General features: G+C 44.0%; 1 protein-coding gene across 1 annotated transcript in view; it reads left to right on the top strand.

Moving 5' to 3' along the window:
• Positions 1 to 7,084, top strand: part of MBOAT1 (membrane bound glycerophospholipid O-acyltransferase 1) — a gene marked incomplete at both ends in the record, with an annotated part of 57,041 nt that extends 49,957 nt beyond the window's left edge. Inside the window, 4 exons of the mRNA XM_079533742.1 lie at positions 1,464 to 1,528; positions 4,066 to 4,198; positions 5,365 to 5,516; positions 6,952 to 7,084. Coding sequence (XP_079389868.1) covers positions 1,464 to 1,528; positions 4,066 to 4,198; positions 5,365 to 5,516; positions 6,952 to 7,084 — 483 coding nt within the window. The remainder of the gene's footprint in view (positions 1 to 1,463; positions 1,529 to 4,065; positions 4,199 to 5,364; positions 5,517 to 6,951) is intronic.
• Between the last annotated feature and the right edge of the window lie 13,988 nt (positions 7,085 to 21,072).

The following is a 21,072-nucleotide window of genomic DNA, read 5'->3' as shown; positions in this document are numbered from 1 at the left end:
CCTGCCAGGTGTGATGATCTACTGTGCCTTTGCAAATTTCCCAGTTTTATTTGAGAGAGCATCTGAGTCAGCAGGAAATAAAACATCCTCAGTTGGTTTGGTCATGTAATGAGAAGAGAGGCTACAGACAGTGTCACTTCATGTAAGCGTTTCTTTATGCGCCAGTGGCAGTTCTGGGAGTTATAGTTTAAGTGTGACTGTACAGTACATTTTAAGCAGGAATCACCAAGTTTTTGTGTAAAACTATATGAGGATTGGGAACTTACGTAGTAAATATGACTACAAACTGAGCTGATTTGTAGTAGTCAGTTGAAGACAAGCATGTAACAGGAGTTGTGAGGGAATTAAAATGTGACAAGTGCTTAAACGTGTTGTGGGGAATTTGAAGAAAACCTTGGCAGCATACATATTCTGGCAGCCAGTGATCCCTTTCTTTCCTGCTGGTGTGAGGGGAACTTAAAGGCAGACAAAAGACAGTGTCAGTATTAGTTGGATGAGAAATTACACTTTTCTGGGCTTCTTTTGCTGCAGTCATGCAATTAAAATGTGGCAGTACTGCATTGGGAATTGCTAATCATTTTTAACTTTATCATCAGAGTGTGAAGAGCCGATCTTCAGGATTCTTATGTGAAAGCACAAATATATCTGAATATTTCCCCTCAGAAACCTTTGTCTTCAGTCCTTCTTCTTAGTGTTCATTTGACTTCACCTGATAAGACAAAATGATGTGGTTTTACTGAGTCACTGGAGACTAGTTATTTATCCCTACTTGATGAGGAGACCCTGGGAGGTTGCTGTTGTAAAGCATGGAGCAAGGGGGAGTGGGGTCAGGGGACCACCAGAGATGGGATTGGCTAGGATTAGAGGAGCTGATGCTGGACAGGATCCAGCAGTTCCCTCAGATTAGGGGAACTGATGCTGCGAGGAGGTACAAATAGTTCCCCCAGGACCCTGGAGTCCACTCCAGTTTCTCAAGCTGGAGAGTAGATTGGAAGCTAGGTTCTAAATTTAGTCTTGTCATTACTCTGTCCACATTTTTCCAATTTTCCTCCTTCTCCAAATAATAATGCATTTATTTTCGTTTTCATAACACTTTGTTTTAATGGCAGTCTAGGGAATTCCACACTGTGTAATGGGTAGCAAAATCTCTCTTCCAGAAATGAAGCTGCTTATAGGGAAAGCCAAACTTTAAAAAGGAGAAAGCTCTTCACATTTCCCGTCATTTGAAAAATAATCAAACATATTTAAATTTACAAAACAAAGCAAATGCCAAGTGTTAGCAGCAATCAGCCTAGTTAATTCCATCTCAAAATATGTTAGTGTAATGATGGACTGTGGCACGATCCTCATGATAATCAGCCACTGAAAGGAATATTTTTCATGTCTATCATTTCTCTAATCTAAAATGCAAGTATTATTTTACAGGTTTCAATACTAACATTTCACGTGAACTTCTTTCTTAGACTGCAACAAGTTTTAAAATGTACATTGAAAACTGGAATATTCAGACAGCTGCCTGGCTAAAACGGTAAGTGTAGTGGAAGAGTAATTTGCTTGAGTTTACACATCCTGAAAAAAACTGACAGTGAATCTCCATACATGTATAGTCTTTTGTTCTTTCTTTGTTCCCTCTGCCTATAACAGTTAGTGGAATGTAGTGGTATTTGGTGCTATAAAAGAAAGCTGTGAGGTGACCTCATTGTGGCCTTTCAGAATCTAAACGGGAACTACAGGAAAGAAGGAGACAGAGTCTGGAGCAGGGTTTGTGGTGATGGAGCAAGGGCAATCATAGAAGGGCCTGGGTTGAAAAGGACCACAGTGATTTTAACCACAGCTCACCACAGTTCCAACCCCCTGCTGTGTGCAGGGTCACCATCCAGCAGACCAGGCTGCCCAGAGCCACATCCAGCCTGACCTTGAATGCCTCCATGGATGGGGCATCAACAGCCTCCTTGGGCAACCTGTTCCAGTGTCTCACCACCCTCTGGGTGAAAAATTTCCTCCTAATATCTAACCTAATCCTCCCCTTAGTTTAAAACCATTCCCCCTTGTCCTGTCACTATCCACCCATGTGAACAGTCATTCCCCCTCTTGTTTATACGCTCCTTTCAAATATTGGAAGGCCATAATGAGGTTTCCCCAAAGCTTTCTCTTCTCCAGGCTGAACAATCCCATGAACAATCCCCTTTCCTCACAGCAGAGCTGCTCCAGCCCTCTGCTCATCTCAGTGCCCTCCTTTGGACCCACTCCAAGAGCTCCACATCCTTCCTGTGCTGGGGGCCCCAGGCCTGGATGCAGTACTGCAGATGGGGCCTCACAAGAGCTGAGTAGAGGGGGACGATCACCTCCCTCTCCCTGCTGGCCATTCCTCCTTTAATGCAGCCCAGAACACAGTTGGCTTTCCAGCTGCAAGCACATGCTGCTGGCTCATGTCCAGCTTCTCATCTACCAGGGCCCCCAAGTCCTTCTCTGCAGGGCTGCTCTCAAGGGGTTCTTTTCCCAGTTTGTATAAATACCTGGGATTGCCCCTGCCCAAGTGCAGCACCTTGTACTTGGCCTTGTTGAACCTCATTAGGTTCTCAGAAGCTCAAGGAGGGTAGATTTAAGTTAGGAAATCAGATTAAGGTTATAAGGAAAAAATCTTTTACAGCAAGGATGATGAGGCACTGGAACAGGTTATATAGTGTTGTGATTGATGCCCCATTCCTGGGCACTTTCAAGGCAAGGCTGGATAAGACCCTGGGCAACCTGGTCTAGCAGTGGTGTCCCTTTTCGTTGCAGGGGAGTTGGACCAGATGGCCTTCAGAGGTTCTTTCCAATTCTAAGGATTCTATGATTCTATAAAGTTTTATTCCTCCAAATGTAAAATGTCCACTCTTTATATATGAACAGCAAAGCCACAAATGAACAGTTCAGATCTTCCAAAGCAAAAAGTAAAAGCATTTTGCTGGCATCTTTTAGGCCGCTCTTTGCCTTCATTGTTCTTGCTGTAGTAAATTATGTTTCCTATGCACGTTACTATCAAAATCAAGCTTCTTTGGGTCACTGGGATCCAGTTCAATTAGAACTTGGAGAGAAGGCCAGATCTTCAGATTGTAGTCCAACTTGGAGTTATCACAAGACGCTTGCTACTGAGCCTCTGTTTAGGATATGGAGAAGAAGTTTCTTATTTTAAACCCTGTCTGTTGCTCATGTAAATACTAGCATATGCCTAGATTTTGTAGCTGGATCTATCTCCTGTTGCTTATTACACTTTTTGGCATGGTTAAACCTCAGAGTACAGTCAGTTAATGTAGTGCCTGAAATGATGGCACTACATCGTAGTTGCGATACGTTGTGATTATCATTACTGTTTATGTTGTTAAATGTTATTTTACTATGCTAAGTTAATTTTACTATCTACAATTTTTCATAATTCAAATAATGTGGTAGGAAATGCATTATTTTGACTATTTTCTTTGAAACACAACATTTCATTTAAAACTCAGGTAAATACACAGACTTGCCAGTGTATTCTTGAACTGGTATCATTCACTTGCATCTTTGAAGTAAGCTTTTGGGCTGCTAAAGTTAGCAGGAATTCCCTGCTTTACAATAGCCAAAGGTACTCCCTGTTGTTCCTAACTTCTCTCAGATGACAATGCCTAAAAATACTTTTGTTTGCCAGGGAAGGGTGGGCTGATGATGTCTGTTTGTCCTTCTACATGTTCTTGATTCACCATCAGAGTTTTGCTTTTTGTAGAGAAGTGTGTAATTCCAGTGTGGAGATGTAACGGTGAATGAGAAATCTTGCCCGCTCTCTTCCATTTTAATTACTTGATTGGTATGAGTGCTGGAAGTATTTTTACAGGTGCTTTTTGGATACTCATTGCATAAAAGCTTGCTAGCTCTTTCTTGCTAACCTTCCAAATAAATGAAGAGAGAATGGCTCATGTCCTGGTCTGTAACTGAGACAAGATGAGACGTGTAAGAAAACAGTGAGATGTTAACAACTGAGAAGGATTTGAAGTGCAGTTTCCATTCTTCTGCTGGATTCAGCCACTTGTTTTGTTTTCTTCTTCACAGTGTTTGTTATGACAGAGCTCCTTGGTATCCTACGGCTTTAACATTTGTCCTGTCGGCCCTGTGGCATGGTATCTATCCTGGATATTATTTTACGTTTCTCACTGGAATCCTTATCACACTCGCAGCCAGAGCAGTATGTACCTTTTGTTGTTCTCTTCCAAGGCCCTCAGTAGATGCTCTCCAACTATCAACTGCAGGGACCACCCTGGCACATTCAAGCAGCTTGTCCCTGCTGTGAGCTGTCTGTCATGCCTTTGCAGGGGTCGATGTTCAGTGCAACTTTGTTCTTTGTTAATGCTAATTACCAAGTATCCCAGCAGTTAGTCAGCACTAATTTTGTCTGTGCTGCGATGCTGCCCCTGGCTGTCAGAGAAAGCATTGCATGAGTGTACAGTTAGAAGTTTGGTAGTGCTACTGGCTAGGTGAATGCAGGCAAAGTATTTTGGCATTCAAGGTTAAGCTTGAGTCCATACTTCTGCTAGTTCATGTCCTGTGTGTGTGCTGACTTGCAGTCAGCTCTAAGCACAATCTTTCAGAAGACTCTGTGATGAGCATTAGCCTAATTTGGACTGCTGTCATGTTGATGCAGTAAGCTGGGCTCTGTTTATGGACCTTATCTTGAGTAGAGTCACCAAAGGCCACACAGATTTTGTGAGTCACTGATAATGCATTTATCACTGGTGACCCATCAGGCTGAACCAGCCTCTTGGGAGGGGCTGGGAAGCACCACTATTGACTTGGAGTTTGACTATGGATAGATAATCAGGTCAGTTTGAAAGCTGCATTAAACTAGCAGTCAGTATTAGCCCCTATGGCTAGAGCACCTTGCTGAGCATGCTATCTTAACATGCGCTTTGCCCCTCATTTATGAGGATCCATTCCAAAGCTAAACCAAAATCTGTGGAGAGCTGAGTACGCTTGCCAGTTATAAACACACACTTGTTCATTTGAAGTGACTGTTTCACAGTTGATAAGCAGTACTAAAACAAAAACGGGAGAGAGGAAAATCAAATCATAACAACTTCCCTCCCCAAAGGTATTGTCCAGGATACATTACATGAGAGCCTTCTCTGGTGAGTATAACAGAAGAAAATGGGACACTTTTTTTTTTTTATCACAGATTGACTGCAGGATCTTAACATGCCAGTCAATGCAATTCTGCCTGCTTTTCTACTCTCAGTGCTTTCCATGCTAACGTTCTCTGGAGAGCGCAGTGTGTTCTTATTGCAGTATGTTTTTGTGACTTTGCCTAAGAAATAATTTTTTGCTATTTTCTGTTTATTTCTCCTGGACTTTCAGATAAGAAACAACTTCAGACATTACTTCCTCTCATCAGTGCCTCTCAAGATGACCTATGACGTTGCCACCTGGGTTGTCACGCAGCTCGCAGTGTGCTATACTGTTGCACCCTTTGTGATGCTGGCTGTTGAGCCCACAATTAAGTTTTACAAGTAAGTTCTCTCTTCCTGACTACAGCACTCCAGCCCAGCATGGGCAGGATATCTGATAACGTAAGAAGTTATTTCTGCACTCCTCTGACTTAAAAAGATATGAAGGGCAAGGCAGAGCTCTTCTTGCTTACTTCTCAGTCTTTCTGTGTTCTCACTTCATCTGATTTTTCACATACTCAGCTTCCTTTTTCAAAGCAATCAGATCTCAACCACCTTCAGCAGTGGCCAAGGCTGGAGAGGCTAAGAATAATGTGAGTTGGCAGTAGGAAGGGCTTGGTGAGATGAGAACAGGTTTCCAGCTGCCAACTGCGTGGAGCAGAAAAGCAGACTGATAAGGAGGGTGCAACACTTTTCCATGCACCATATTAATGTCTACATTTTCTTCTTTCAGGACATTTATAAATTCTCCATATGCATAAAGTTTGTTCCCTTTGTGCTACAAAAAGTCATTCCACGTAGTGAATATTAATGTGAAATTACATTGCTAGCCTTAAAACAACAGAAACAAGTACATGTAACTAATTTAGTACTATTATGCCAGTATCCAAAAAAAGGTACTGGATACCCAGGTTTTGAATGAAGAAAATTATTTTCCACCTTTGTCCCCAGCTGGATCATCAGTTTAGTATTTTTTTGCCCTAGTGGATTTTAAAGTAATTAACGCTTAAATGCAGAATCAAGGAAATTTTTGGCCATTGGACTAGGACATGAATTTTGGGGGCTTTGATACCCAACAGTGGTAGTAGGCACCTTGTGAGGACAGTGATAACTACAGCAAAAAGCATGAGACCATACAAAGATGCATCTCCACTGTTAAGAGCTGGACCATACTGTTCCCAAAATGGTACCTCTCCAAGCAGCCACAGCCTCGTGTGGTTAATCTAAGTAGTTCTGGTTTCTGTTCAGTCTGGTGCATATGAAGTTATTTGAAATAAAAATATTTGATATTTACTGAGATATCACAGAAAGGTGTCTCTGAGTAGTTGCCTTCAAAAACAAGACCCTCCTATAGCTGCCAATATCTTACTTTCCTCAGGTAAAAATTTTTTTTCTTTCCCATTCAGTTGATTATTTTATTTTTCAGTTGTACAATCTGATGTTCATGAAGGATTTATTTTCAGAACATAGCCCTGCGTGCTCTAATAATGAAAGAGAGACAGAGTGAATCTAGGGTTGAATTATGCAGGCATTCTGAGCTCTCAGACTTTGGGTTCTGGAGTTAGCTGACTGATTCCTTGCCTCATTAACATCTATGGCAACACTTTCATTGATGCATAGGCTGAGACTCAGGGTTTTATTTTGGTGCTTACCAGGTCATGTTCATGAATTCTGCACTCATCCAGTAGCACTAAATTCTACATGGGCTTAATGAGGTCACTCAGTTTATGTTACTACCAACAAACATGTAATATTCTCTTTCTGTTTTTATTCCCAGGTCTATGTACTTTCACATGCACATTCTGAGCATCTTGGTTTTGCTTTTATTACCAATCAGACCTCAAACCCACTCTGTAAGAAGGCCTCAAAATCAGACCAACCAGAACTCTGTTAAGAGCAAAGACAAATGATATCTCCAAAGGAAATTGCCAACACTGGGAAACAATCTGTCATAATGGAAACAAAGAAGAAGACGGGAGTGACGGGTGTTGAAGTACAAGTGGCATTTATCTAGGTTATCTTAAAATCTTACTGGACAGGGCAGAAGAGAGCCTGAAAGACTGCTTTTCAAATGATTCCAGTTAACAGAGATTTACAGGCTATGTTTACAGGCTCACGGGGCATTTTGATTTTTTATTAAGTATTTTTATGAAATGTTTTTATATATTTAAACTTTTTCACACAGGCATTTTTGCCCTTTTACAGAACTATACAAATTATTAATCAAGAATCTGGTGTTTAAGGGGACAGGAAGCAGCAATCACAGAGTTAAATCTGCTGCCCGATAGTCTGGTGCTGGGAATGGCCGACAGGAAGGCTTCTTATGGACTGGCTGAGTAAAGAGATGGCATGAGCAAAAAACTACAGAAAGGAGGAGCTCAGTGTGCTGGTGCTGCTTCTGCCTGCTTTCTGGGCAGGGCAAACCCCAGCGTGAGGGATGAAGCTTGAGCTCAGTGGCAAGGGTATTTCACATTCCTCCAAATGGCACCTGCTAGCATGAGGGCATGACAAGTCCCTTGGGAATAGGTGTCTGGAAACACTGTCATCTGTCTAGACCAACGTCGAAAATCAAATCAAAAGAAAAGACTAGCAAAAGAAGGGATACACACCCTGTACAGTTGGGCTTCTCTAATGATACAGCTGGTAATCATTGCTACATCAACGTTACTTTGCAGTTTTACAGTGATGCAGCACTTTCATTTCAGTACAAAAATAACTGAGAAGCAATGCAAGTTTTGAGTTCCGGAGCTCATGGTTATGAGTTAAATCTAAAAAGGGTTTATAATGGATCAGACTGTTCTACTCAAAAACCTCCTATCTTGTAGAGGGGTTACTTTCCAGCATGACTACACTAAAGCAAGATCTAAACAGTAATTTTCTTAGGAATCATAACTAATTCAGTACAAAATAAAGATTGTGATGGGTTATGAGTATCACAGGAGTCACAACCAGGTCCTTGTGTGATCTCAGAGAGTGACTGAGCCTTTCAGTGCTTGTGAAGTCCCTCTCTTACAGAGACATGAGGTTTCATTTATAAAGGTTTGTTGTGCTTTGGGATAACTTGCTGCAAAGACCTTTTATTGTTTTTGTTTGTTTTTATCCTCTTACCCAGGAAAAACAGACTGTCAGAACACATCGAAACAAGCATAAACTAACAAAGAAAGAAGCAAACAAAACTTTTCCAGGAATATTTGTCTCAGGATTTTGTAGCAGCAATTCCCTTGTTAAAGCATTGGTACTTTTTGATCATGTAACCTGCATGATTGAGAGAAGAATCTGCTGTTTACTGATATTCATGCAAATGAAAATTTTACAGAGTTCTAATGTTTTGGGAGGAAACAAATCAGTGAAACCAGAACAAGGTTAAAAAGTGCTTGATTTTCTTTTCTCTGGTGGGAAGATTTTGTCCTGTGATCACCTCATGATTTAGATATTTTATTCGCTAATTTATTTGGAAGGCGAGATGGCATTAAAAGATTGTTCTGAATAAACAAAGTGCTTTGTGTCACTGCCTGCCATTATCAATGGAAGTCAAATGTGAAAATGGGTGAATGAGTCTGCACCTTTTGAACTCTGCATGTCTGCTGGATTGAATGGGCAGATGTGTTTTAGGTCATGCTCCTGTTGAAACAGCGACAAGAAACTCCCCATGTATTTCTGTGGAAGCTGAACCTGCCCCTAACTTGGCTGGTCCTCATTTGTCCTTGTAGTACCTCTCTGATGGGTATTGTATGAGAGGCCAGGCCTTGTCAGTGGGGCACCTTCTGCAGTTTTTCATGGGAGTGGAAGTGTCTTAACTCTAATGCCATCCACTTCTGTTGTAGGTTTCAGCTTCTACAATGCTAGGGAGCAAACTCATATCCTTTCATCTCGTCGTATTCTCAGTCTGCAGTTCTGCCTGAAAACAGTAGCTCTGGGCTTGAATAAACACCATTCATGGGAGTTTGTATTATTTTGTGAAATAAATTTGAAATGTTTTTTTTTTCTTTCCCAGAACACTGCATTGTAAGGAAACTAGCAAATTGAATTAGTCTCAAAGCTGGGAAAAAATAATAAAAAAAAAATCTAAAATCTTTACTTTGCTACTGTAGACTGGGCTGCTTACATGTCAGCCTTGCAAAGCTGGGCCTAAATAGCTGTAAAATATTCCTTTGAAAAAAGGCATTCACTTTGGAACTGCCTTTCTAAATCAATTGCGCTGAGTCTCCCTGTCTTTGTTATTTTCTCAGGGGGGAGAAACTCCTGCTTTATAGAAAGACTGCAAACAGCCACCACTAGCTGGGGAACTGCTAGCAGGAACTGACACAAAGAGCCAAAGCAGAAATGCAGGTTACAAGTGTTAGAAACTCGAGGTCCTGGCCTGGCATTGCTCATCTGCACTATTGGAGGGTGTGCTTCAGGAGCTGAAATACAAGACGTGTTATCAACACGATGCTCGTTTCTAATCACTCTGGTGCTGCAGAGACAAAAACAGTCCAGATGGTTTATGAGAGGGAAGTATGGAACCATCTGATGGAATTGAAAAGCATTGATTGTTTTAGTTTAACAATGTTTCTATTTTATACAAGAATATAAAAATTACACACAACCTCCACACTCTCTGGACTGAAGGCAAATTCCAGCTACTGTTTCTCAGCGTATTTGGCAGCATTAAAACTGAACCACAAACTGAGGTCCATTTGGGAGAGAGGCTTGAATGAAGAGTGAAACTTCCTTTCAGCTTAGCTCTGGGTCTCATATTTGAAGAAGGAAAAACACAGTAATTTCCTTGGTGGGCTGGAAGCACAGACTGCTTTCCTTTACTATCCTGTGAGCTGTCCCCCTCCCTGACTACATTCCTGCATGTCCCCTTGGAGCATGCCAAGGAAAGGAGGCAGTGTAAATGTGGGCTATGAGGTAGGCAGATATTTTTTCTCCCTTTCTGGCTGCTCTGCATATGTAGCGCATAGCTGGGATTTTTGCATTGCTTGAAATGAGGTAGGCGGGTAAGAAGGCCATAGATTTTTACTCTATTGGTAGGTATTTCTGTGAACCTGCACTTACCTGTCTGATTGTATATGTGAAAGGAGGAGGGAAGAAACCAACTGAAAACAAACCATAGCTCTTAAAAAAATGTGTTACAATGAGTCCCTGGGTTTCTCGTATTGTGAACAGAAGAAGAGCACGATTCCCTGCATTCTTGCCTAAGACAAGGTATCATTCTCAGTTACAAACTGAAAAATGGAATGTGATTTGTTTGAGGGGCTGTTCTCTTTCTTATGTCACTGAACTGAGGTACTTCAGTTCCTGGGGCCTAGCAACAAAGTGGGAAGCCTTGTCAAGTGCCTCAGCATAAGAACAAATGAACAGTGCGTGCTTCAAAAATAGAATCTTGTGCACTTTCTCCTGCTCCCTTTCTTCTTAGACATGACAGCAATGATATGCATAAAATGTCTGGATTTTCTGCTAGGTGGAAACTGCAGCCTTCAGAATGCGTGCTGCTGTGGGATGGACTGGATGCATACTGCGTGGTTTTGCTGACAGCTGGTGCCCTCTGCGGGCGAATGGGCTGAGAAAGAAGGTGCACTGGTTGCAGGCTCCACAGATGTGCTCTGCTTAGGGCTGGTGGGAAACGAAAGGCCTAATTAGATGGGAAAAAATTAACACTACACAAAGGAGTGCTGCTTTATTGGTAGCAAATAGGTTTATATGCCTTAAAAGCTTGGGTTACGCCCTCTTTCACATGACTTACATAGTCTGTGGAAGGGAAGCACAGGATGGGAGTAAAACATTTCTGAGACTGCCCTCAAACCTTTACTGTCTGCTCACAGACCAACAGCCTAGAGGCTTTTCTGCTGCAGCGTGGCTCCTTCCCTGCATATCAGGACCCAGAGCCGTGCCTCTTGCCTGGGAGGAATGGCAGCAGCTCTAGGAGCACTTCTGGGTGCAGATAACGTGGTTATTTCCTAGTAAACTACTACTCTTAACCATGTACAAGTCTCCTTGGTTCCCTCCTGGTCCAGAAGACCATCCCTCTACCTGCCCTTACTTCAGAAACTGACCACTGTGAGTCTATTTAAATGCAAGAAGTGGCTCATGGCTGCCCACATCCTCGTTATGCAGTGCCAGGCCCCTCAGGGCTGTGCAATGAGAGACAATCCTACATGAAACAGCAGGCAGAAATAATAGCGCAGGTGGGACCAGAGGTTGTGACACAGGATGGGGGATAGCATGCAGAACCATGTGGGGCTTGCCCAGCTGCCTTCTGATTTTCTGGGGGGAGTGGTTTTGGTTGCAGACAGCCGTGTGCTCCCAGCGGCCCGCTGTCGGCCTGCTTCCATTAGACTCTTGACTGATGGTCAGCTTAATGAGCCTACGTACAGAGGGTCATTCAACGCGGCAGTTATACCTATAAATCCATTTGTGGCAGGGCTCAAATAACCTTTCGCACACAGCTCTTTGTGAAATGACTATCTGATTAATGAACATTAATTTATCCACTGTATGGAGCCAGATGCAGCCAGTATGAAACCTTCCATTCTGATGTGTGGGCACTGTGTGAATTGGGAGGAATTGGGGACGGGAATGGCTCTGATGTTGTTTCAAGCCTCTCTCAGATTTTTTTTCCACTCTTTCTTCCTCTCTCTCTCTTTGGTCCCAGTTGATTAACATTCCAGGGCAGCGTCATATAACAGGGGGCAAAATTCAATTAATTGAAAATGAAATATTTATAACCTTACTCTATGTGTCTATCAGAGAAGGGTACTTAATAGATCTTCTCATTAGCATGGACTGGTGACTCACTTCTCTGCTTTCACAGTCATTTGGAATTAAAATCCAATTAATCTAATGTCCCTGTGAATATTATTAAACTATTTGAAAAACTGCATAGAAGAGATATGAGGCAGGGGGTGAGGGGCTAAGAGAAGAAGAGGGAATATGTCTTGAGCTCATGAAGATTCATTTCTTCCCTGCTGAACATGTGGTCTGGAAAGACAAATTTCCTGTTTTCTGGAAAGTGGGGAGCTAATTCCTAATACCAAAAGCCTGAGAATGGAGAAATAGCTCACTTCCTACTGTCACTGTGCTTTGTCATCTCTCAACACACAAAGAAATGTGCTTACCTCCTTCGGCCTTCCAGGTTGCTCTCAATCCTTGGCAACCAATGCTCCCCCAGCGCTCCCCTGATTCCATGGCCAGGACCTTACAAAAGGTATTTGGACACCAGACAACCCTGGGGCTCATTCCCAGCTATTCAGCAATATACAGCTGCCCCAGAGCTGCAGAGCTGGTCCCGTGGCCAAGGACCTCATTGTGCAGGAGCTGAGAGTGCTACTGGGCTCGTGGTGCAGACATAGCCTGGAGGACTATTTAATTGTTAAATATCTCCATCTCTTCAGTGGATGGGGCACTGACCCAATTCTCACTGAGGAGGGATCTGAACCATGAATTTCACAGGCAAACTTTGAGCAGGAGGGAAATTTCTAAATTGAATATGCTTCTAATGGGAATGACTTGAGGCCAAAATCCTTTAATGACTCTAAGGAATTCAGAGACACTGCTGCAAGAGAGTGTAAGTCAGGAGATAAATATTCTGAGCCGGAAGAATATTCTGGATATTCACACACAAAATGCTTCTCTTTTACTTAAAAAGAATAAACTGAAAGACCTACCTATAAAACTTTGTTTTGCTTTTTTTTTTGTTTGTTTGCTCTGTGCTTTAGGTGGAAGTTGCCTTTTTCCTTTATAAGCTGCTCCTTTCTTTTTTCTTTCTGCAGGAAGCCTGGTCTGAGCCTCTTAGTTCACTCTGTGCCTTTTCAGGGATCATGAAGCAAAAGTTTGAAGCCATAATCCTCTTCACTCTGTAAAACCACAGCACCTGGAATGTGGCAGCACCTCACAGCCAAACCCGCAATGCCCCGATGGTGTGCCGAAATCTGCTGCCACCACACGCTGCTGCTGTTTGGGATCAGTAGTGTTTGATGCCTGCTTTTTTTCCTCTCTGTCTGTCTGTATTTATTTATTGCCGCTGACTTGCCATGAAGGATTTAGGGAGGTGGCTGAGACTGAAGTGCAGGCTGAAAATTTTATTATCTAAGGCTCTAATTGAGTTTGCTTTTGACATTCAAAGGGATTGACTGATAGTAGCAAAATTCTCGACTCCAATCAAATTAAAGGAAGACATGAGTTTTGTTCTCTGTAAGTCTGCTGTCTATGCAACTGGATGTTGCCTTCCATATGTTCTTATTCCAAGCCCACTCCCATCCTGGCACAAGATAGATGTGGTGGCCTCTCTTGGTGCTCTCCCTCTCCCCTGCTGTCTGTTGTTTGTGGTCTCTGACCAAGCCCCAGTGGTCAAGGACAAGCAGGCTTGACTGCCTCTTTCCCTGGCATCTCTGCAGGAGGAAAATAGTGAGAAAAGCAATGTAAAATGTGCTTGTTCTGTGCTGAGAAGATTGTGCTCCCACTTTATTCTGCTACAAAATGACTGCTGCTGATGAAGGGCGATGGAAAATCAAGACCAGGGCCTTTTTTCAATCTCCTCCAGTTGCCTGCACACTTCAGGCACTGTATTAATCGTAATTTCTTCCACATTGCTGCTCTGTCTGCAAGCTTCCTTTGAGCTGTGCTTTTTGTTCTGTTCTTTCCTCCAGCAGGCTCCAGCCTTTCTGGAAGTGGCTGCTGGAGCTCTTTCCCAGGGCGTGGGCATGCCAGCCAGCGCATCAATCCACTTTTGTTTCCATTATGCTGGCTTCCTGCAAAGCTTCAAATTAATTTTAATGCCTCCCTCAATTTCAAGGCCTATAAAAAGATCTCAGCTCTGCCTACCTTGGTGAGCTGGGACCTGTTCAGGAATCCGGAGGATGCTGGCATGGTGGTGCTGGGGGTATCCATTTCCTCTTCTTGCCTCCAGCCAATTCCTGGCACCATCTAGTGGGAAACATCCGGACCTTTCCTGGCAGCTGTAATGGAAGATAGTGTCTATGCACCCTGCCCTCGCTGTGTTGAGTCGGGGAGTCCCAGCAGGGCAGTCCCAAGCCCTGTGCCCACTGCTGGCTCTCAATTAGCTGGCTTTGCAATTACCCAGTGCAGCCTGACATCTTACCCAATGGAAACGGTAACCCCTTTTCCACTTTGTGGTATTGACACCACTAATAAGCTCTCTGTGAAGCATCTTCCACAATCTTCTGTTTCTGGTGAAAGAAGATGCGCACGGCGGAGCAGTCTAGAAAGTGTTTGCTTTGCTGGCAGCAGGTTGGTTGCCAGGTCTGTGGTTCCAAGGAATGCTGTCCCGCTTCCTAATAGATGCCCCACAGCTGTACCTGTGTTCATACTAGCAGAGGGCCTGCCAGAGGGTATTACCAGAGCACTGAAAGTGGGGGAGAGACAGGAGGAGGGACTCTGTCTTTCCTCTGCTCCAAGGCACCTTCCTTTGTTCAGGCGTTTTCAATGAAAGGGGAGAAACTTTCAAAAACTTTCTATCCACAGCAATGAAAGAGGGCCAGATTCCCTGCTGAAGCCCCGTGGTCTGGCATAGGCACTGCCTGCTGCACCAGGAGGCTTTCCCCAGCCCATTGCTGAAGGCACTCCTCTGCTGCTGCCCACCTGCACACCTTCTGCTCTGGAGCCTCCACTCAGGTGGGACTGGGGGGCTGTGACAGAGCCGACTTTTCTGTTGTTGTTTCTCTTCCCAGCATCAGGGCTGCAACTGAAAATACCTTTCCAGCCCCGCTATTATTACCCATAGGGACAGCACCTTTAGCACGTGCTATTCGTTGCTATAATAGCTGCACCTGTGTACAAAACATGCTGGAACAGTGGCAGCTGCGGGCTGTAATTGCAAAACGTTATTTTCTGTATCTTCCTGAAATCTTTTTTTCCCTCTTGTTTTGTCCGTTTGTAAAGACTGCAGATCTCTTTCTTCCTGCAAGGCTCCATCCTCCTATTATACCTCGTTCTGAATGCCAGGTTCTTTGCAACACGCACGCTGGCTCACATGCATCCCACAACACCCTGGGATGGTGGGGTTGGGTAAAGGGTAAAGGTCAGTGAGGAGCTGAGATGTGCCTGGCATTGCTGCTGCCCCGAGCAGGGCTGGCATGGGTGCTCTGGTGGGTTTCATTCATTTATTCCTTGAATCTTCTGAACAGACCACCCAGAGAACCTGTGGATGTCCCATCCCCGGAGGCCAGGGGTGGATGATGTGGGCCTGGGCAGCCTGATCTGGTGGGTGGCAATCCTGCCCACGGGGAGGGGTTTGGATGGGCTTTAAGATCCCTTGAACCCAAACCATTTTGTGATTCTATGAGATGGGGGAACCCAGTTGGGGATACCCAGAACACGGTGGGCAACTCTTTAGAATACTGAAAACACACAGAGTGCTTTACAAGGAAAAATAGTTCATTTGTTTTTCAGTCCTCTCAGCTAGAGCACTGCATTCAGCTCCCTGGAAGGCAAGCAGCTAGGAAGTGTCTCAGGTTGTACCTTATAAATCAAGGACGTAGCAAGGAATGTGAAACGTATATTGATGCTGGCTGCTCTCCCGCCTCCTGCTGTAATGATTTCCTCTCTGCCGTCGACAGACACAAGGATCATGTAAATTACACACAAACACAGACAGGAGAACAGGTTTTCGCGGGGCTCTCGCTTTCCTGCTCCAGCACTCCATGGGGTGGCAGAGCGGGGCCTCCCCACACCTGGAACAGCCGCTGTAGGACCACCCCAAACTGCAGTGCTGGCTGCGGGGCTGAGCAGCGGGGCAGCGGCGGGGTAGGAAATATCCAGGAACCTGCGGTCGCTCCGAAAAAGGCCGCACCGGCGGGACAGAGCGGCTGGGACCGGGCAGATCCGCGGGGACGGGCGGGGAGGGGACGGCGCTGAGCTCGGCTCCGGCCCGGCCCGGTAGGTGGCACTGCTACCCCAAGAATTTGGGAGAGCGCCGCTTCTCTTAAAATCAAACCAAACCAAACCAAACCAAACAAAAAAACCAGCCCTTAGAAAACAGCAATTGTTTTTGCAGATGCTGTTGGAAAAGCAAACAAAAATGAGGGCAGAGCTCCGGAGCCTTTTTTTTTTTTTTTTTTTTTTTTTTTTTTTTGACAGGTAAGTAGAAAATTTTTTTTTTTTTTTTTTTTTTTTTTTTTTTTTTGCCTTGCATCTAAAATGAATTTCCTTTTGGTGCCGAAAGGTAAAAATGAACAGAGCTGCGGCTCTCTGGCGGGTTACATGTAAAAGGGCACGGATGTGTTTCCAGCATCACCAGCAATAACACTGTGCTGTGATCACCGCATGTTACAGAGGGTGGGGAGGGGGTGCTGATGGCTGAAGCACTGCAGCTTGCACGCAGGATTTAGTTCTCACTGTTTCAAGGCCAAGGCATTGGTTTCTCCTCCAGCCCTGAAAACAGGTGATGTGGCTTTTTGTAAAACCTCACATTGTGGGTTGTTTTTTTTTTCCCCTTTCTTTTACATCACTGTTTTTTATCTTCTGTTTCCATAGGATGATGGCCTCCTCATGGCCCATCCTTTATTAGTGCCCCAAAGGTTATAGAAGAAGGAGTATAGAGGAGGCACTTGAATGAACCACACAAAAAAAAAAGCCACACAGGAAGAACTGTCCAGATAAGGACAATCTGAGCGCTGCATACAAACCCTGCCTGAATGCTACCACTACCCGGGAGTCACTGTTCTGCAGCTGGAAAATGCTAGCATATTGAAGTTGCTTTTCAGGGGTAGTTTCTACAGAAATTTCTTGAATTCCAACTGACTTCTTCTGAGCTGCACGTGTACGTGAAGGCTGTTCTGCGTGTGCAGGTGAGGTACTGATGACACAGGGTAGTGACACGGTGTGATGAGCGCTCCGTAACACTGCGTGTCTGTGATACCTGCATTTTGTGAGCAGCACTCACGGCCCACTCTGGAAATTCTCTTGAATTTCCGCAGGGCAAGCAGCCTCCCCTCCCTGTGCAGTGTGTACCAGGCTGGGGCTGGGATGTGAGGCACAGCAGTGACATTCCCACCTCATCCCGCTCCTCCCTGCTCCCCTCGGTCTGCCTGCCTTGTCTGCTTTGAAATCAGAGCTTTTTTAAACCACTGGGACAATGCTGAGAAGCCTTTGTGGTGAGGAGCGGCTTCATTTGGAATTCAAAAAACTTGTATGCCAAGTCTTTCAACTCTCTCCTATCTCTGCTCACCTTTTTCTTTGTGCTGGGTTAGGTGGGAGCTAGAGCAGAGAACTCAGATTCCCTTGAACTTTTTGTAAAAAAGAAACAGATTTAATTGCTAGTTATGAAACAGAGCAAAGCATTGGGTACAAGCTTGTTCTATGGTGCCCGTTTTGCTCAGCAGCTTTTGTGCACAGAGAGCTGGGGATTGCTGTCAGGGAGCACAAGCCGGCAGCCACAACAACAGTTTGCTAAGTCAGAAGGATTTTGCTGGGTGACAGCACATTGGGACACTGTTTCCTTTGTCTGTTGCATGCCTCCGGATTTTTCTGCTGAGCCTGGGCTGAAGCCAGAGCGATATGCCCACCTCATACTGCAGGAAATCATTGCACTGACCTGTCCCCAATGCACCAGGTTGGGGACATGCCCACACCACCTGCTGCACACCCCTGCCTGTTTACGCCTTCTCCTCCACTGAAAGAGTTTTGTTGGATGGGGAAAGAAGCGACAAGATTTGCTTGGTTTTATGTGCACTGATCCAAAGTCCCAACTGTAGTGATGAAACATTATAGGGGCAACGTTTAGCATCCCCATCTGAAGGAAGATGAGGAATGAGAACTGCCCTCTGTCCTCGCCCTCAGGGAGGGATACTCTCCAAAGTGCTGTGCTTTCTGGCATCTCCCACGGAGATCCGGCCACAGCAATTTCAGAGAGGAAATCTTAAAAAGATGGATGAAACATACAGAGATCGATCACGACGTGGGAGTTTTTACCTCCACGTTGTTGGCTAAAGCCAGCGGAGGGCTGCTTACACAGCCGTTACCATCTGCTGGTTGTGAAGCGATTCGGTGGTTTCCAGTTCTGTTTCTATGGGCCGAGTTTCCACATAACAAGAAAACACCAGTGAAACAAGCACTCTCGTTAATCGTTAGAGAGGCCAGGGACTGAACAGATGATGGAAACTGAATTTCTTTCTCATCTTGCTCTTGTCAGCACAACATGAAAAATAGAGCAGGCCTCCAATAGGGAAAACAGTTTCATCAAATTTTGTACTTTCAAAGTTGTTTTCATTGTGCACAGACCAGAATGGACTTCTTTATTTCTTGTGAAATAGGCCACAGCATACTTCAGTGCAATTTGTTAGCACAATTATTCTTGAGATGTTTAATACACTGAAGCTCATTTTTTTTTAGAGAGCAAAACCACTCATTAGTAACTTCAGTGCTAATTTTACTATGAAGTATGACTTTTTTTTTTTTCTTTGAGGGAAGGAAAATCTTGAAAAGCATATTTTTTTTTTCAACCAAAATATATGTAATGCAAAAAAACCTCTATTAGTCTCTTTCTCCTGACTAAAAAATGTATCCCAGGCATTCTGTATAATGACTCAATGCCAAGTTTGGATCTTCTGCTACAAGATATAGTAGCTTGTGGTAGCAATGGTAGTGAGAGGATAGTTGTACAAGCTGATCTTGTAGGTCCTTTCCAACCTTGTGATTCTATGATTCTATGATTCTAAACTCTGGTCATTTTTGTTGTTGTTGTTTGGTTGTTTTTTTGTTTCTTTTTTCTTTGTTTTGTTTTAATGTAATAATTAATAGCGACACTGGAAATCGAATCTGCTGCTGACACTCATTTGAACATCCTGCAGTTGGCTGTCTTTGAACATATTCCAAGATTTTGAAGTGCTTGCACCTTTTTTTATTATTATTTGTGTGTGTTGCATCAACACCAGCAGCCTTGAGCCAAGATGAGGGTCCTGTTGTGAGCTGTGTTGCACAAGCACTCTGCAATAGCCAGCTTCTGCTTCGAAGAGCTTCTAATCTCCATAACGAAGGCAAACAACGTGTGGGAGTGGAAGCAGGTAAATGGAGACAGAGAAGTTTGTGCAAGGTCAAGGCTGGGATGAAATTAATGTTTCCAGCATCCCTGTCCAGGACCTGGCTCATGGATAGCTCAGATTTTCCTGCTCTGACCCCTCATGGTGTCCCTGTTCTGCACTTTGCGTGGACCCTTCCTCCATCCCTCTAGGCACTGCGTTACCTTTTGGAGAGCTCTGCCATCATACCTGAGCTGTCAGATAACAGCCCCAGCGACCCAGCTGCACTGTGTCACACCCAGAGCTTATTGCAAAGAGTTTCTGGAGTCCAGTGCTGTGGGGTGATAGGGAAGGAACCTACAGAAGGAAGTTATGGAATGGTTTACCCCTGGGAAACTTTCTTTTGAGCTGCTGTCAATTAAGGGTGGCTCGTGGCCTTGAGAACTACATTTTTTAAATATTTTCTATTTAAATTAGGAATGTTCTCGTTATCTAGACCCATTTGTGCTTGGTCTGCCTAATTTAAGCTAAAACAACTGCTCAGGGCAGAGCTCTGGTCTTATTTCATTCGTAGATTGCTACGTTCCCTCTGGAGTTGTACAGACTACAATAAATAAAATAGTAGGGCTTCTGGATTTAACTGACCATTTCCAGTCTTTCCTTCCCTTATTGGTGCTAACCAAGCACTCTGAAGCATAGAATAATAGAATGGCCTGGGTTGAAAAGGGCCACAATGATCATGTAGTTTCAACCCCCCTTCTATTTCAGGGTCACCAACCAGCAGAACAGGCTGCCCAGAGCCACATCCAGCCTGGCCTTGAATGCCTCCAGGGATGGGGCATCCACAGCCTCCTTGGGCAACCTGTTCTGTATGAATGGGTGTTTAGATTGATAACACCTTCATCCCAGATTTTAAAGCAAAAAAAAAAAGTCATATTCCTGTGAGGTAAGAATCTTCTTTGGGTTGTCCATATCTTGACGTTTGGTTTGAGTACTTGAAGCATCAAGAATTCCTTGCCAGTGAAATTCAGTATCATTTGTCTTCCTTACCAAGTTGATATTTTGAATGAAATTTTGCTGTGGAGAGCGTCTGACACCAGCTTCCCTGAAACTTGCAGGGCTTTACCCTAAAGTATGTTAACTGCTCCATAAAGTGCTGGTAAACATGATTTGTGCAAGCACTTACTGCAAACTCCCCAAGAAACCTGCTCCTTAATGCTTAGCTCAAGCACAAAGGAGGTGTGTGTGCTGAGAGCCAAAGAAAGCTGCTGCTGGGTGGCAATGCACCCAGGGCACTTGTGGTCCTGAAGTGGGATGTACTCAGCACCAAGGTTTTTTCACCTTTATCACAGCCTCTTTGGATCTTACATCTCTACCATGACACTGAGGATAGTTTTTACTCTGACTGGAGCAAGAAGTTTTTGGGGATCGTCCTTCGTGACATAACTTGAATGAAAATTCACCTTTCTTATTTAAATCCAGCTAACCTAGCTGAGAAGCAATCTAGGAAACTGCATTATAGCTACACAAATGTTGTGTATTAAAGAAAAAAAAAAGAAATGACGCCACACAGATCCATCCCTCTCTGATCTGACCTTCCTGAGAAAAGTGAACTTAAACAAAACCTTATGCAATCTCTGGCCTAACCCTTGTCCCCAGGTCTGGCTGAGACTGAAGACAAGTCATTTGCTGTGATGTGATGTGAGAAGGAGCATCTGGATTGATTTGATAGCACACAAAAAGCCATACTGCATGCTGCTGTCCCCCATACTGAGGTGGGATGATGCACTGACTTTTAGCAAGTGGATTGCTGGAACTCATATCCATCTTCCTGCATCCATTCCCCTCTCCTATGGGCACATGGACCGAAATGGAAAGGTCAGACAAAAGACTCACCACAAATGTCTGAAACTTGAATTTTCAGTTCACTGGATGTG

The sequence above is a fragment of the Tetrao urogallus genome (genome assembly GCF_951394365.1).
Source record: "Tetrao urogallus genome assembly, chromosome: 3".
Lineage (NCBI taxonomy): Eukaryota > Metazoa > Chordata > Aves > Galliformes > Phasianidae > Tetrao > Tetrao urogallus.
This window is presented reverse-complemented; position numbering and strand designations above follow the sequence as displayed.